Here is a 15763-nt window from a genome sequence, read left to right on the forward strand (position 1 = left end):
CTGGCAATGCCTCTGGCCTCTGGTCTAGCATCTCTCATGTTCCCTCTAACTTAGCACCCCATCACCTCCCTTCCCCACTTCTCACTCTTCCCTGGATAAAAACCATGTAGGGTTGAGTTGAGTTGGTTGTCTCCATGCTCTAGATCCCCTACCCTCCAAGCAAGACTCTGGACTGTCACTACCAGCTATTACAAGTCACTGTACCTGTGCAGGAAGCTCTGGGTGGAGGTGGAAGGGCAGAGGACTGGGCAGCTGTTCACTAAGAAAAGAGACAGAGAACCATGTAGCCTTAAGCCATCCAGTGAGACATCTTATTCCTAAATCTGCTTTGCCAAAGTAACCACAGTTTAACCTTGCTTTACCTGCCAGGTCCCACGCTATGGAAAGGTGGAGAGAGGAAGTCTTCTGTTTTGTTTGTTGTACAAAGTTATTCTGCCGTGCACTTTATAGGGACACTATCCTGTGGTGTGTGTTTAGGCACAGTGAAGACTGGAAGGTCACCAGGATGTAATCCTGCCTTCAGGACATTTACTCTCAGTCCAGATTGTTTCCTGTATCCAACTTTTATGATGAGCACACAGAGAAGTGCTTTGAGTCGAGTATTTTGGAGGACAAGATGTTCCTTTAGTGCCCATGTGAACTGTCTTTCTCTCTTCTCTTCCCTCCTACATACTGTCTCTTTTCCCTCACCTCCCATCCTACACTTCTTCCCTGACCCCATTCCTGTCTCATCTCCCCTCCCCTTCCCCTTCTGTCTGCCCCTAACACCCTACATATTTCAGGCTAAGTGTTCTTTTGTTGTAGTTGTTTTTCAAGACAGGATTTGTTCGTGTAAGAGTCCTGCTGTCTGGAACTTGCTTTTTAGTCCAGGTTGGCTTGAACTCAAGAGATCTGCTTGTCTATGCTATTCTTCTCTGTGTCAGAGTGCTGGGATGAACGGCATGGCAGGCTCATCACTCACTCCTCAAGGTGCTCCCCTAATGGCAATGTCTTCTCCATTAATCTTCAGTTTCCAGAGCTGGACAGAATGATGTTCTCTGAGGATCTAGATATGTTTCATAGACAGAGACTACAATCACCACAGTCGAGCTCTTTCTATATGTGCTTTATTAGAGGCACATGTATATGAAGACAAACAAGCAGGCAGGGATGGTGTAGGCAGTAACTGAGGTGACAAGTCTAACAGTTATCTCGTTTGTACTGCTTGTTGTATGGAGTATTGAAGAAGCAGATGCAGCCTGGCGGTCACAGTTGCAAATGAAGGCCTGACAGGGGTTGTTTTCCTCTGGAGAGAAACAAGAAAGAAGTTGAGTGGAGTCCATGTCCCTGCTCCCATGATTTGCAACAAAAGACAGTGGTGCATCTAACATCAGTGCAGACTCGGGGTTGAGGGACAGAGCACACTAAGGGACACTGGGTTGTCCAAATTGCAGGAACACACTTATAATAAAAACATCAATTGTTGTGGGCTGGGGAGATGGCACAGTTGGTAAAGTGGTTGCCATACAATCATGAGGGCCTGAGCTAGGAACCCAGAGCCATGTAAAAATCAAGATGTGCTTGGGGCATCTGTAACTCTATTGGGAATTAGGGAGCATGCATGCCAAAATTTGTTGGTCAGTCAGGCTGGCTAAAGTTGAGTGTCCTGTTTAGTGAGAGAGAGCCTCTAAAGATATGGTGGAGAGTGACTGAAGAGGACACAGGATGTAAACTCATTCCTATACATAAAATAAATAAACACAGATACTTAATCCTAAACCAGAAAAACCACAAATATCAACTACCGCTTCTAAATTTATATGATTTAAGACAAGCCTCCTGCTTCTACATACTAAGTGCTGGATTACAGGTGTGCATCATCACACTCAATTCATGGAATCTGGAGGTGGAACCCAGGGCTCTGTGCATGCTAGGCAAGCACTCTAGCAACTGAGCTATATCCCCAGCCCTCTGAATCCTCATCTGTAAAATGGGAAGGATAAATCTTGCCCTGCATAGGTGTTTACTCCAGTATCTGGCTTATGGTCAATGATGCAGCTCTCAATTGCTTAGTCAATATGGAATCAGTATAACACAGCAGCTAAAAGGAGAGGCTTTAGACAGGCAAGATGGCTCATGGAATAAAGACACTTGCTGCCACGTCTGGACCTGAGTTCCATCCTTGGACTCACATGCTCGAACATGAGTACAGATTCCTTCAGAGATCCACCAGTGTGAAGTTGCACAGGCATGCCTAACCCACAAACATATAAAAACTTTAAATGTTTTGAAAAGGGATTTGAATAATGTAGATGATTGATCCAGAATCAAATGTTATCACTTCTAAGCTGTTGACCTTGGGCATCTGGCTCAGGCTTCCTCATCTTCCCCATCAGGGACCTCTTGTATGGTATTCTGAATGTGTTCTGACAAATAAAGCTTGCTTTGAGTCAGAAGATGGAGATAGCCACTACAGACCATAGATTTGGAGGACTGTAGACAGAGAGGAGTCAGGAAGTGGTAAGGTGGGAGAGAGAAAGGAATTCAGCCTTTGGGATGAAGGAATAGGAGAGGAAGGAGGCAACTAGCAGCTTCTCCATGTTCTCTCATCTTTCAGGTTCTTGCACCAATATTTGACTCCTTGTTTTTGACTGATAAAGATTAATTAGATTAACAAATCATCTGGTGTTAAAATTTGGGAATTTGAACATTCACAATTGAATTCAGGAAACAGCCACTTGCCCAAGGCTTTACAGCCACAGGCATCTGTCAGAGCTGTTCATGGGAGTTGCACCTCCAGGAGTCGCCATGTGGTCAGCTGACTTTTCCTTTCTTCCCCAAGCCCTCTGAGAAGATCTGGGATTTTCCTGTTGCAGCCTTTCTACAGGAATCTCCACAAGCCCCAAACTCGACAGGCGCTTGGGCTCCAAAATCCACTGGAGTTCTTCCCTCACCACTGGCCAGCTCTGCCTTCAGGCAGCTCTGTTTTCACTTTCTGCCAATCACATGTACTGCTTTTGTGCATTCCCTTGTATCTGCCTTTCAGACTGCTGGCTCTTTGGTCACTTTTTCCTGTGGGTTGTGGACTTCCCCTGGACCCTGTCCTCAGGATGCTGACATCTGATCAGGGGCAGCTGTTTCTCAGCCAGGCTGTGCACCACCTGTGTTCTCTGCCAGATGTGCTGCACAGCAATCTTAGCCTCACACTTCAATGTCAGCAGATTTGGTGAGACAACTGGGACTTTTTAAAGGGGAAATTAGTTAAGAAAGAGAAAGAGAGTTTTTTCCCAGGATATAAATTAGGAAACACTATTATGATGGAGGGAATTAGGTCTCTGTATGATTCCACAATGGATGTTTTAAAAATGGAAGCCCATGAACTATGGACTGTTTGCTGTGGAGCCCCCATGGGACTAGACTTGGCCCTCTGGATATGGAAGACAGTTGTTTGGCTCAAAGTGTTTGGGGAGCACCCAGCAGGGGATCGGGATCTGTCCCTGGTGCATGGGCAGGCCTCTGGGAATCTGGTGCCTGTGGTGTGATGCCTTGCACAGCCTTGGTGCAGTGGGAAGGGGCTTGGACCTGCCTAGGTTCAGTGTGCTGGGCTCTGCTGTTTCCCAATGGGAGACCTTGATTTGAGGTTGTGGGGATGTGGAGTGGCTTGGGAGAGAGTGCTGGGAGTGGGAGGAGGGAGGATCTGTGGGTGGTATGTGGACTGAGTCGAAAATTTCTTAATAAAAAATGAAAAAATAAATAAACAAATAAAATGGAACAATAAAATGAGGGTAATTAACATAACTGTGATTTACATAATGTTAAATATAAGCATTATCAGCTTAGTAATTCTTGCTTTATCCTAAACATGTTAGTTGATATCAAGGCCAAATATCAGAAATTGACTGGTAATATGCAAGCCTTACAACTACTTACTAAAGAAAAAAAATGCAATTTTGAATAATAAGTTAGAAGACTTAGGAAAAACTCATTTAAACAGATCATAGAGATGTTCAGACAAAGACAGAGGAATTTAAGAGAGAACCAATATTACCATCACATTATGAAATTAGAAAGAAACAGCCCAAGGTTATCAAAAATCTCAACCTTAATTTATCCAGTCACCAAACAGGAAGAACTGTCAAATGACAGGAATCCCCAAGGCTGTGTAAGAGCTGACTGGATTCCTGTGGAAATGTTAGGTTTGAGGAGATTTAAGGAAGAGATAGTCTCATATGGTAGCATTCTCCTTTTGTGAGTCAGGTGTTAAATTCATGGTCAACTAGTAACAGTATTATCCCACAAAAATGGAAAGACATGGTTCTAACAGTATTGGAACCTGGTCATCAATTACAGTGAAAGATGTAGTGGGAAGATGAGGTTGAGGCCATGGAACAATGAAGTAGGGATTGGGGTGTCGAAATTTCCCAAGGCCAGCAGCTTGGAGAGGGTGATTATGCTGATGTATAAAGACAGTCTATATATGATGACCATATCTTGGCTCTATGGCATGAAGCAGCTTTGAATGCTTGCGACAGAGTTGAAGAACTTGGAAAGAAAACTGTGTCATTTACTACTAAAGGTATACAGGGCCCAAAAGAAAAGTTCACTAATTTTTCACGAGGATTGACTTCATCTGAAAATAGAATGATACCAAATCCATAAGCTAGATAAATAATAATTAAATCATTGCATGTGAAAATGCTAATTCACAATATAAAAGAGTAATTAGGCCTTTAATGGCAAGAACAGCACCCACAGAGGAATGGATCAAAGATACAATCAATGTTGAATCTTATAACCATGTTGATGCTTGATAGGAGAGATGATTTCTAGAGGCTTGAAGAATAATCAAAATGCCAGATGCTTTAATTGTGCTAAACAAGTTCACCTAAAAAGGGATTGTAGATAGGGAATTCCTAGAAACAATGATTTTTCTAGGAATAATCCAAAGAAAAAGTCTCTGCTTTGTGGAGAAGATAAAGCAAAGGCAGAACCTGGAACAATAAATGCAAATCAACAAGGCCATTGGAAAAATCTTGGAGGGGGGAATGCTTGTGGGCCCTCATGTCAAATTTGGTTTAGGCATTCCCCATTAACTTGTGGAAACTCTTCCCAGAGCAAATTAAATTCATAATGACTATTGTAAAAAAAAATACTGCTCTGGATTAAATAACAACTTTAGAAGATAGAACAAAAATTCCAGGTAAAACCATAAAGCAAATATTTTGCCAAACTTCTTTACATGATCAAGACCAAAGTTAAAAATATGAATAAATGACATTGTAATTGAGGGTCTTGTAGACACCAGGGGCAGATATAACAATAATGACACCAAAATCTTGGCATCCAAATTGGCCTCTTCAGGAGGTAAATGTTCAGCTTTTGGGGATTGGAACTTTATCTCAGGTAAAATAAAGTCAAGATATGCCAGAAGGACAGAGAGGAAAATTAGAGCCATAATTGGCTAACATAGCAAAAGATTTATGGGGATGTAATTTGTTACAGCAGTGGAATGCCCAGATTAACATTCCTCCAATCTCAGGAACAAATCATAAACTAACAAATGTTTCTGGGACAAATATTAAAAAGTGTTGTGAAGATCAGTCACTGAACATTTAGGTTGTTCATAAACAGGGAACAAAAAAATGCTGATCTTTCAAAGTTACCAACAGCCCTACCTTTAAAATAGTTAACAGACAGACCTATCTGGGTGAACCAATGGCCTTTGACATCATAAGTATTACAGGCCTTAGAACAATGGGTACAGGTGTAGTTACATAGTCAACATATTGAAGAATCAACTAATCCTTGGAATTCTCCTTTATTTGTCATTAAGAAGAAATCTGGAAAATGGAGAATGCTAATAGATTTGAGAACCAAAAATGAAGTAATTCAGCTGATAAGCTCTCTACAGCCTGGAATTCCTTTGCCTTCTCTGTTTACCTCAAGGATGGTCTATTATAGTGATTGATTTAAAAGACTGTTTCTTCACTATACCTTTACAAGAGCAGGATAGAGAAAAATTTGCCTTCACATTGCCTACTTATAATAATTTCCAGCCCATTAAAAGATATCAGTGGAAAGTTCTCCCAAAAGGGATGCTAAACTGACCTAACCTGTACCAATGTTTATGATGACTGTCATTGGAAATATTTCATAATCAGTTTCCTCCATCAAGAATTTACCATTATATGGATGATATCTTACTAGGGATTCAAAATAGATACCTTAGAGAAAATGTTTGAAGAAGTAAAGAAAACTTTACCTTGTTGGGGATTACAAATTGCTCCCAAAAATATAAAGAGGGCACACTATTAATTACCTAGGATATAAAACAGGTTTACAAAAAAATTTAACCCCAAAAGGTACTAATCAGTAGAGATCAATGGCAGACTCTTAGTCTTAGCATGGTGACATTACCTGGCTACAGCAATAATTGGATTAACAACTCAAGAATTAACTAATTTATTTCAAACCTGACAAGGTGACAAAGACTTAAATAGTCCAAGTGGCACAGCCACATCTGAAAGAATGGCAGAAGTAGAAGTCATAAAGGCAACACAGTTGCTTGACAACAATCCACCAGAGCTGAGCCACATGATGGCTGCCATGCCACCTTTGGTTTTCATCTCCACCTGTTACATACTTGGGGCACTTTTAATATTTGTACAATTTGGTGATATTAGATTGATTGAAATACCTTATGAATCATTTATGCCTTCTCCTAGGAATGCTGCTTCTAAGCTTACCCAGGAAATTCCTGAACATACTATTCCCCCCACCACTTTGAGGGAGATATCCTTGTCTACTTGAAGGACTTCCTTCTGCCTTGGAGGTTGTGACACATAAAGAAGCCAGAGGTCTCTTCATGTGGCTATGAGACATTATTGAAACATCTGTCCCTGTACTTACACTGGAACAATATATTCAAAACTAAGTAAAATTAAAAAGGCCAACAAGATCTGGTGGGCTAGAGGAGTTGGCCACAGCTCAGATTACAAGCCTCTTCCACTGTACACTCAGACAATTATGTGGCATACATCTCTGCCCTACATAGAGACATACTGATGAGCAAAGTATGGAGTGGAAAGATGATAAAAGTATAAGAAGTCAGGACCTCCCTCTCTTAAAAGTTAGAGCCACTATAATGTCAAGGAACAACAGAATGCCAAATTCTATAACGATATAAAATATAAACATTGTATTATGCCAGGATTTGAATAAAAACAGCAGCAGCTTTAGCCTGAGGATTTTCCCTGAGCACTCTGACCACTAAGAATTAGTAATACACTACCTGAGACATGGCAAAATGCCCAGGGTGGTTGAAGATTTTGTTTTGGTCTAGTGTCCTTGAAGCAACCAAAACAACCAGCCTGAGAACAGGCTGTCATATGCCCCTAGATTCTCAAAAATTGGGTTATGGGTTTTATGAGTGAGAATGATAACTGTTTATTAATGATGTCAAAACTTGAGGGAAAATGATTGGAAATGATAACTCTGTTCTGTCATAGTTTATTAATGATGACTAAAAGATGAGCAAAAGGAAGTGAAACACATGACGCAAAACAAAAATAATATGATCTATGTTTTGGAACATCAAGAATGTATTCCTGCTAACTAAATTCTGTATAAATAAACACTCTGGCTGCTAATCAGTCAGGCTGCAAGATTCTCGTGACCACCATGGCCTGGCTCATTTCTTACACCCTCTGCAGGACCCATCCACCACCAGGGATTGCTCCCAGCATCCAAGAAAATAATAAGCTGAGGCAGAGAAAATTATCTTTGGCAGAAAACAAATTATAGGATGCACATATGGATTGTCTGGATCCAGAGCTTAATTGTACTCTGGTTATTCAATCTTCCCTGAATTCTCCAATAGGAAGGTAAATACAGGGAGAAGATAATATCTTATAATGGGTATTTTTAACACACAAACAGAGTAAAACATTAAAGACCTATGTAGAAAAGGTTTCTGAGTTGAATCTAAAAGGAAAATTGAGGCTTTGTCAATTGGCAGGAATGACCCCAGCAGAAATTGTAGTACCTTTTGTTATTGTGGAAATTTCCTCTTCATGGACGGAAAATGAACATTGGCAAAGAGCTTACAGTAATTTTTTGGGAGAGACTAGCAATAAATATTCCAAACGTAAGAGAATTCAGTTTATAAAGACAGCTAACTGGATCTTTTCTCACATTGTACAGGGAAAACCAATATCTGTAGCCCTTATGTTCCAGATTGGTCCAAACAAATCAGGTATTAATAGATTTCCAGAACATCTTAATATAGTTATTGACTCTCAATATTAAGAAAGAGTTGTTTTTTACAGTTGATCTTAGCCAAAAGTTATGTAGAACTGAATAGTATTGTAAAATAAAATAAATAAAAGAAAAAATCTAACAATAAAAAAGAATAAATAATAACAATAAAAAAAGAGTTGTTTTACATATTAAATTGCTAAATTTATTCCAGATGATTCATAATTGATTTTGTTGTTTATTCAGTTACAAGATAACCAGAATTAAAAATCATCCCTTGTATACAATATATATCATATCCCACACTGGTCCACCAGGTCCCCTAGCACAAGATAATGATGAAACTGATCAACTATTGGTAGGAAATGTGCTAGAAGCCTCAGAATTTCGTAAGAAACACAATGTCAAGAGCAAGGGCTTGAAACAATTTTTTCCACCACTTGGCAACAAGTCATGGACATTAGAATGAAATGTCCTACTATTTTTTTTATTACCAAACTCTACTCTCTGCAAACTAACCAAAAGGGTAAATGAAATTTGGCAAATAGGTGTATTTCATTTTGGAGAGTTTGGGAAATTAAAAGATGTACTCCATACCATACATACTTATTCAGGATTTCAAAAGGAAAATCCTATGAGTTTGAAAAGGCTGATTGTGTAATCACACATTTATTAGAAGTTATGACAATCATGGGAATACCTGTACAAATTAAGACTGACAATGCTCCAGCATATGTCTCTAGAAAAAACTAAACAGTTTTTTGCATATTACAAAATAAAACGTATTACAGGTATACCACAAAATCCTACATGACAAGCAGTTATAGAAGAATCTAATTGAACTCTAAAAGATATGCTTAATAAAAAGAAAGTAATAAAGACCTGCATAAATAGATCGCACAATGCTTTATTAACTTTAACTTTTCTAAATGTTAATGAGAATGAATAGACAGCTGTGGACAGACATTGGATAATAGAAAAAAAACTGCTGAATTAAACCATCCTATATACTTTAAAGAGTTACTAACCCCAAAATGAAACCAGAATATGAGTTATATTGGGGAAGAGGTTTTACTTTTGTTTTCTCAGGAGAACAAAAATAAGGATGGCATCAAAATTGATAAAGATTACATTTGAACAAGAGAGACTTCTTTTTTTATTTCTGAGACAGGGTTTCTCCATGTAGTTTTGGTGCCTGTCCTGGAACTCACTCTGTAGCCCAGGCTGGCCTCAAACTCACAGAGATATGCCTGCCTCTGCCTCCCAAGTACTGGGATTAAAGGCGAGCACCACCACCGGCCAGCCAAGAGAGACTTCTTGTTTAAAAGAGGTGATAGTTCATCAAACAGCATGACCATTCAATCTAAACTAACTTATAAGACTAGCAAATGCTTTTCATTTGATCTGATATAACTTGCCAAAAGGAAAACTCCCCAAAGGTAGGGTTGGGGGCAGGGTTTTATTTTTGTCTTTCCAGACAGGGTCACCTAAAGATGCCATTACCCCCCCACAAAATAAGAAGCAATTTTAAGAACATGACACCCACATTCCCATAGGTGGGATGGGTGGTTTTTGGTCATTCAGTGGGTTATGGATATCTGTCATTATTTAGGGGGTTTGGTTACAAATTGTTAATGGTGATGGTCAGGAAAAAAGCTGAACAAAGGAGATCAGGTTCAGAGATCATGTTCTGAAAAGAAAAAGGGGGATATATAAATGATAGGATAAAAATGTAAATTATTGACTCTACTTTTAAACCAAAAAAGAAACCACTAGCCTTAAATATTTGACATTGATGTGGATTTTTTAATATTGATGCAAATTTAAGGTTATTTTTGTTATAATATATTGTACATACCTTACTATTCTTATTCAAGGTATTGTACCTATACAGTTCATTTAACAATGTAATATAAATATCTAGTCCTTGAAAACCATTATTACAAATTATTTAGGATAATAAAGAAATACAGGTTAGTAATTAGCCCTCTATTACAATCAAGCTTGCAGTCATGTTTTGTATGTTTTGAAGTCAAACAGAGATAAATTTTACATAGACAGGTGGTCTTCAAACACTTCAGAGATACTAAATATGGCATTTAAGATGTTTCAATAACATAATTTTTTGAGTGACAATGAGACATGTCTGCTCCTGGCAGGACCAATCTACTTCAGAGAAGATTATGGACATCAAAGAAACTCCATATGTTGTTTACTTTCTTCATGGCAAAGCTTAGCCACTAGGCCCAAAGCTGCCTTTGCCTCAACAGCTGACAGTATGCTGTCCAAATTGAACAAGCAGGACACAAAAGAAAGTGACTGCCAAACTTTGCAAAGACAAGGTAGGACAGCCCTTTAAAAGTCCTGTTTCACAGAAAAGTCTGTCAGATGTTCTAGACCCGTAGGATGAAGAAGGATGTCCCAAGGTTACAGAGGAACCTCGGGGGACTGTTACTGTCATTTCTTAGTTTTTTACTCTGCACTTCCAGCACTTAGTTGTTTGCTCTGCACTTCCTGTTTACTCAGGTAATATTTCCTTCTCAGGTCTCTGAAGGAGTGGAAGACTGGACAGTTATAGATGTAAAGTGCATAAGGTTGAGAGACATAAAAGATAGTTTGGGGTTGGTAATGCAAGTTAAGTTAGAAAATAAATTAGGCACAGCACTTTGAACTTGCCAACAAAAGATAGATAATGGAGTATTTTTTTCTCAATTTGGCAAATGAAAATGGACTAGACATTGTTAATGTAATTGTTGTCTGTATATATTTGTATATAGTTATTGTACTTATTGTATATGGTTTTACTATGTTAGTTAAAAAAACCCTTCCTTTTTGCTTAGACAAAAACAAGGAAATGTTTGTGATATTTTTATTGTGTTCTAACAAATAAAACTTGCTTGGTGTCAGAGGGCAGAGCTAGCCACTAGCTAACCATAGAAGTTTGAAGGACTCTAGACAGAATTGAAACAGGAAGTGTCAAGGCATGGCTGAGAGAGAATTTCATCATTTTGGAAGGAGGAACAGAAGAGGTAGGAAGCAACTGGCAGCTGTTCCCTGTTCACTGATCTTCTGGTTCTTACGCTAATATGTGACTCCTGTTTTTTTTATTAAAAAATATTAATCAGATTACCGCATCAAACCTCATCCATATTTTAGTATCTACCTGATAAGGCTGTTGTAATGTCAAATGGGATCAAGTAAATGAGTGCTAAGTGGCCACTGTCCTTGTTACTTCTGCCCCTTGAAAAGACACCCAGGAACTTAGAGTTTCCCATAGGGTAAACCTACCACTGCAGGTGATCTCACTCCCAGAACATATGTATAAGTAGGAGCTGGTGTAGGGGTTCCTTATGAGGACTGCACAGTTTTCCAGGTTATTGACCTGAGCAAGGCAGTTGTCATGAATCCAGCAGCACCTGGAGAGAAGAAGGAACAACTAAGAAAGGAGAATGGACCTACAGGAGGTCAATTCTCCCCTCCAGTCTTTCTGAAACATGTGAGGATGATTTAACATGATGTTCCAGAACAAATTGTCCTATGACTTGAAATCTATGATTTCTATTCAGCATATATTTATTGAAAGCAACTTCTGTGAAGTGTGATGGTGTCTACAATTAATTCTAGTACTTGGGGGGCAGAGGCAGATGGATCTCTGAGTTTGAGATCAGCCAGAATATATAAGTGGGATCCTGTATCAAAAACAGTGATTTTTGAAGAAAGTTGTAGGAGTTCAGTGAAATTACACATTCTAAACTTTTGGTGACTTTTCTAAGCCAAGGCTGACACTCTGATGGGAGCTGAGATGGTTGGCCATGCCCTAGACTAGTGACTGAGGGCAGCATTACCCACTATTAACACCTCACACATTCTACTTGGGGGACCACTAGATACAGTGTCCTCTTGAACTGATTTCTTTGCATGACAAGAGGGGAAAATACATGCTGTGGGTGGTGATGCACACCTTCAACCTCAGAACTCAGGAGGCAGAAGCTGGAAGATCTCTGAGTTCAAGGTGGGCATGGTCTATAGAGAGAGTTCAAGGACAACTAGGACTACATAGAGAACCTCTTTATGGGAAAAATAAACAAAGAAAGAAAAATAAATAATAATAAACTACACAACATATACAATGATTGGTGAATATGCATGTCTCCTATTCATGCCTCATGAGATGCTCTGCTTGTGTCTGGTCCCCACCCCAATACAGACACTCCAGTGTCCCACCAAGTGGATCACTCACCTGTCTAAGTCTTCCACTGGGTCGAGGAATCTCAACAATCCACAGTAGCAGCCATAGTAGTTGTAGTCTGGAAAGGGATTAATCAAGGGAAGGGTGCAGTCGAGTGCATTGCTGAACTTCCAAACAGCCCGAGAGCTGATGCTCTGTGCAGTAGTTCCTGCCGCAAGAATGCACAGCACATTCAATCAGTCTCACTTGGCTTTATCAAGGATCTGATGCCTGCCTGCTAACTTCCTCCTTGACTCCTACCAGCTGGTGCATGGGGAGAACAGTGAATAGAGGTGTGTGTGTGTGTGTGTGTGTGTGTGTGTGTGTGTGTGTGTGTGTGTCCCAACACAGGTGAAAGCAAACACTTGGGAGCACTCATAAATGTCATCTACACATGAGGAAGTCAGAGCACAGATTTAGGGAGTTGGGTTTTCTCCCTCCACTATGTAGGTCTTGGAGACCAAACTCAGGTCACCAGGCCTAAGAGGAAAGTGTCTACTTGTTTGAGACAGAGAGTTGCCTGGTAACCCAGTCTAGCCTCCAACTCTGTGGCAAACTTCTGGCCTCAGCCTCCCCAGTGGTAGAATTATAAATGTACTCCACTGTACCAGGCGGGGCTGACTCCTCAGGACTAAGTTCTATAGACATTGTCCTTTACCTTGCTTGCCTGCTCATTTCTCACTTTCAGGACAGACAGCTGCCACACTGTGAGCTGCCCTGTGGTCCCTGTGTTGAGGAGCTTAGAACACTCTCCAGTCAGCAGCCAGGGACAAACTGACCTCTTAAATCAATAACTCAACAATTTAAGCATCTCTTGAGATTGAAAGCTGCCCGACCCCTACTCAAGCCTAGGTGAAACCGTAGCCTTAGCCAGCAGTGGGATTCATCACAGTTCTAGCTGAGACTTTGAGCCAGAAAGGCAGCCAACACATGCTCACTGTTTTATACTGGAAGAATTAGAAGGAATCTGTTGTATGGCCATGCACAGCTCATAGACAAGGATAATGGTCATATCATCATTGTAAAGTCAGCATTTGACACAACAAACTGTTCATCAGCTGAGGAGTAGGTAAATGACCACGATTCAGAATACAGTGGGATACTTAATCACCATTAAAATAAAGGAGGAGCCAGGTACAGTGAAAGACACACTTTGTAATCCCAGCTCTCTGGAGGCTGAAGCAGGTGGATAAGAAGTTCAAGGTTACCTGGGGACAGTGTCATAGGACTTTAATCCCAGCACTCTGGAGCTAGAGGCAGGTGGAATCTGAGATCAAAGCCAACCTAATCTATAGAGTGAGTTCCAGGACAGATGAGAGCCATGTTTAGAAAAAATAAGTTGCAGAAGCAAGTATGGCATGTATGTCATCCTCACACTTGGAAGGTGAGGCAGAAAGCTTTTAATCTGGACATAATGTTGAGTTGGAGGACATCCTGAGCCACATAATAAGATCAGGGAAATAAAATAATCATCAGGGCTGGAGAGATGGCTCTGCAGTCAGGAGCACTTGCTGTACTTGCATAGGACCCAGGCTCGGTTCCAGCACCCACATGGCAGCTCACAACTGTCTATGACCCTAGTTCTGGAGGATCAGACCCCTCTTCTGGCCTCTATAGGCACTGCTCACACACAGTTCACAGACACACATGCAGGCAAAACACTCAAACACATAAAGTAAGATAAAAAAAATTTAATTACAAGAAAATCCAATTTAAGGGCACCTAAGTTCCAGGGAAATACGTTCCAGGGCTTATGGCAGACTTTTCTAAGGGATTGTCTGACTTAGAGGGTAAAGGTGCTAGCTGTTGTGAACATGGGGTGAGCATGGAACTCCAACCCACAGGCTATTAGACCCCAACAGGAACCTCAAACCAGAACTTGAGGCATGACCAGCGAGGTTTGCATTGAGGAAAAGTGAGATGGGGGGCACCCAGAGGGGACAAGGGTCCTACCTGTGAGCAGAGAAACCAGCAGAAGCAGTTTCATCCTGAGTGAGAAGAGGTCTCAAGTGACTTCTCTTTATAGTCCTGTAGCTGTGCTCTTACAGTGTCCAGTCAGCACACGGGGCCTGTGACTACTGTGTGTAGCACAGAAGTAGAATATGTGCACCCTCACACACAGTCCCAACCTGCAGAGCTACTGTAGATGGTGACAGAGCCTGAATCAATGCTGTCACAGAGACAAAGAGAAAGGGTTAGCTCAACACCCCAACCAGTTCAAGTGCAGTGACTGGAAAAATGACAAGTCCCTCCCCCGTAGATGCTTTGATGTGATAAGAAGATATAGATATTGCTGCTGTGGTTGGATCTGAGAGATGCTGATAGTGATGTGTGGTCCCCAGGACAAGTAGCTAGCCCCAGCAATCCTCCATGTTAACTGTATAAGCAATGTGTTAAGTTTGTCTTAAGAACCTGAGACAACCTTTGAGGTAGATTCCAGTTTCAAATTAGAACTTTAATTAAATAATTAAGTAATGTGTCTGTGTGAGTGTGAGAGACAGAGACACAGAGAGAGAGAACTTGTATGTACATGTGGAAGTCAGAGGACAACTCTGTGGAGTCAGTTCTCTCCTTCTTCCTTTATGTGGGTTCCAGGAATCAAACTCAGGTCTACAGGCTTGCATCATAGGCAAGCCTTCAAACTGCATTTGAAAATTGGGAATATAGCAGATGGTGGTGGTGGTGCACACCTTTAATGCCTTTAATGTCAGCACTCAGAGGGCAGAGGCAGGCGAATATCTCAGTTGGAGGCCAGCCTGGTCTACAGAGTGAGTTCCAGGACAGCCAGAGGTACACAAAGAAACCCTGTCTAAAAAAAACTAAAAAAGAAAGAAAGAAAGCAAATGCCCAACAGATTTGCCCACAGGCCAATATAATGCAGGCAATCCTTCAGCTGAGGCTCTCCCTCCCCAGTCTGTGAAGCTGACAATAAACCATTGCAGGGGCTGGAGAGATGGCTCAGCACAGAAGAGCACTTTCTGCTCTTGCTGTGGCCCAGACGTCAATTCTCAGAAACATATGGTGGCTGCCTGCCCAATGCCCTCTGGCCTCTGTGTCTAGTCATCTCTCATGTTCCCTCTAACTTAGCACCCCAGCACACCCTTTTCCCCACTTCTCACCTCTTCCCTGGATATAAACCACATAGTGTTAAGTTGAGTTGGTTGTCTCCATACTCACGATCCCCTACACTTCCAGCAGTACTCTGTACAGTCACTACTAGCTATTACCAGCCACTGAGCCTGGGCAAGAGGTTCTGCTGCTCACCAGGTTGAACCTTGGGAGGGGCGAGGCCTGAGCTTT

At 40.9% G+C, this 15763-nt stretch overlaps 1 protein-coding gene and 1 pseudogene across 1 annotated transcript in view; both read right to left on the reverse strand.

The window, feature by feature from the left end:
• Positions 1–697, reverse strand: part of LOC114703420 (phospholipase A2-like) — a 7768-nt gene extending 7071 nt beyond the window's left edge. The window contains exons 1-2 of the mRNA XM_037198511.1: positions 691–697; positions 205–259 (exon numbers count right to left, since the gene is read on the reverse strand). Of these exons, the coding sequence (XP_037054406.1) occupies positions 205–259; positions 691–697 (62 nt within the window). The remainder of the gene's footprint in view (positions 1–204; positions 260–690) is intronic.
• A 482-nt stretch (positions 698–1179) lies between these two features.
• Positions 1180–14450, reverse strand: LOC114687371 (annotated as a pseudogene).
• Between the last annotated feature and the right edge of the window lie 1313 nt (positions 14451–15763).

Source organism: Peromyscus leucopus, chromosome 23 (assembly GCF_004664715.2).
Source record: "Peromyscus leucopus breed LL Stock chromosome 23, UCI_PerLeu_2.1, whole genome shotgun sequence".
Classification (NCBI taxonomy): Eukaryota; Metazoa; Chordata; class Mammalia; order Rodentia; family Cricetidae; genus Peromyscus; species Peromyscus leucopus.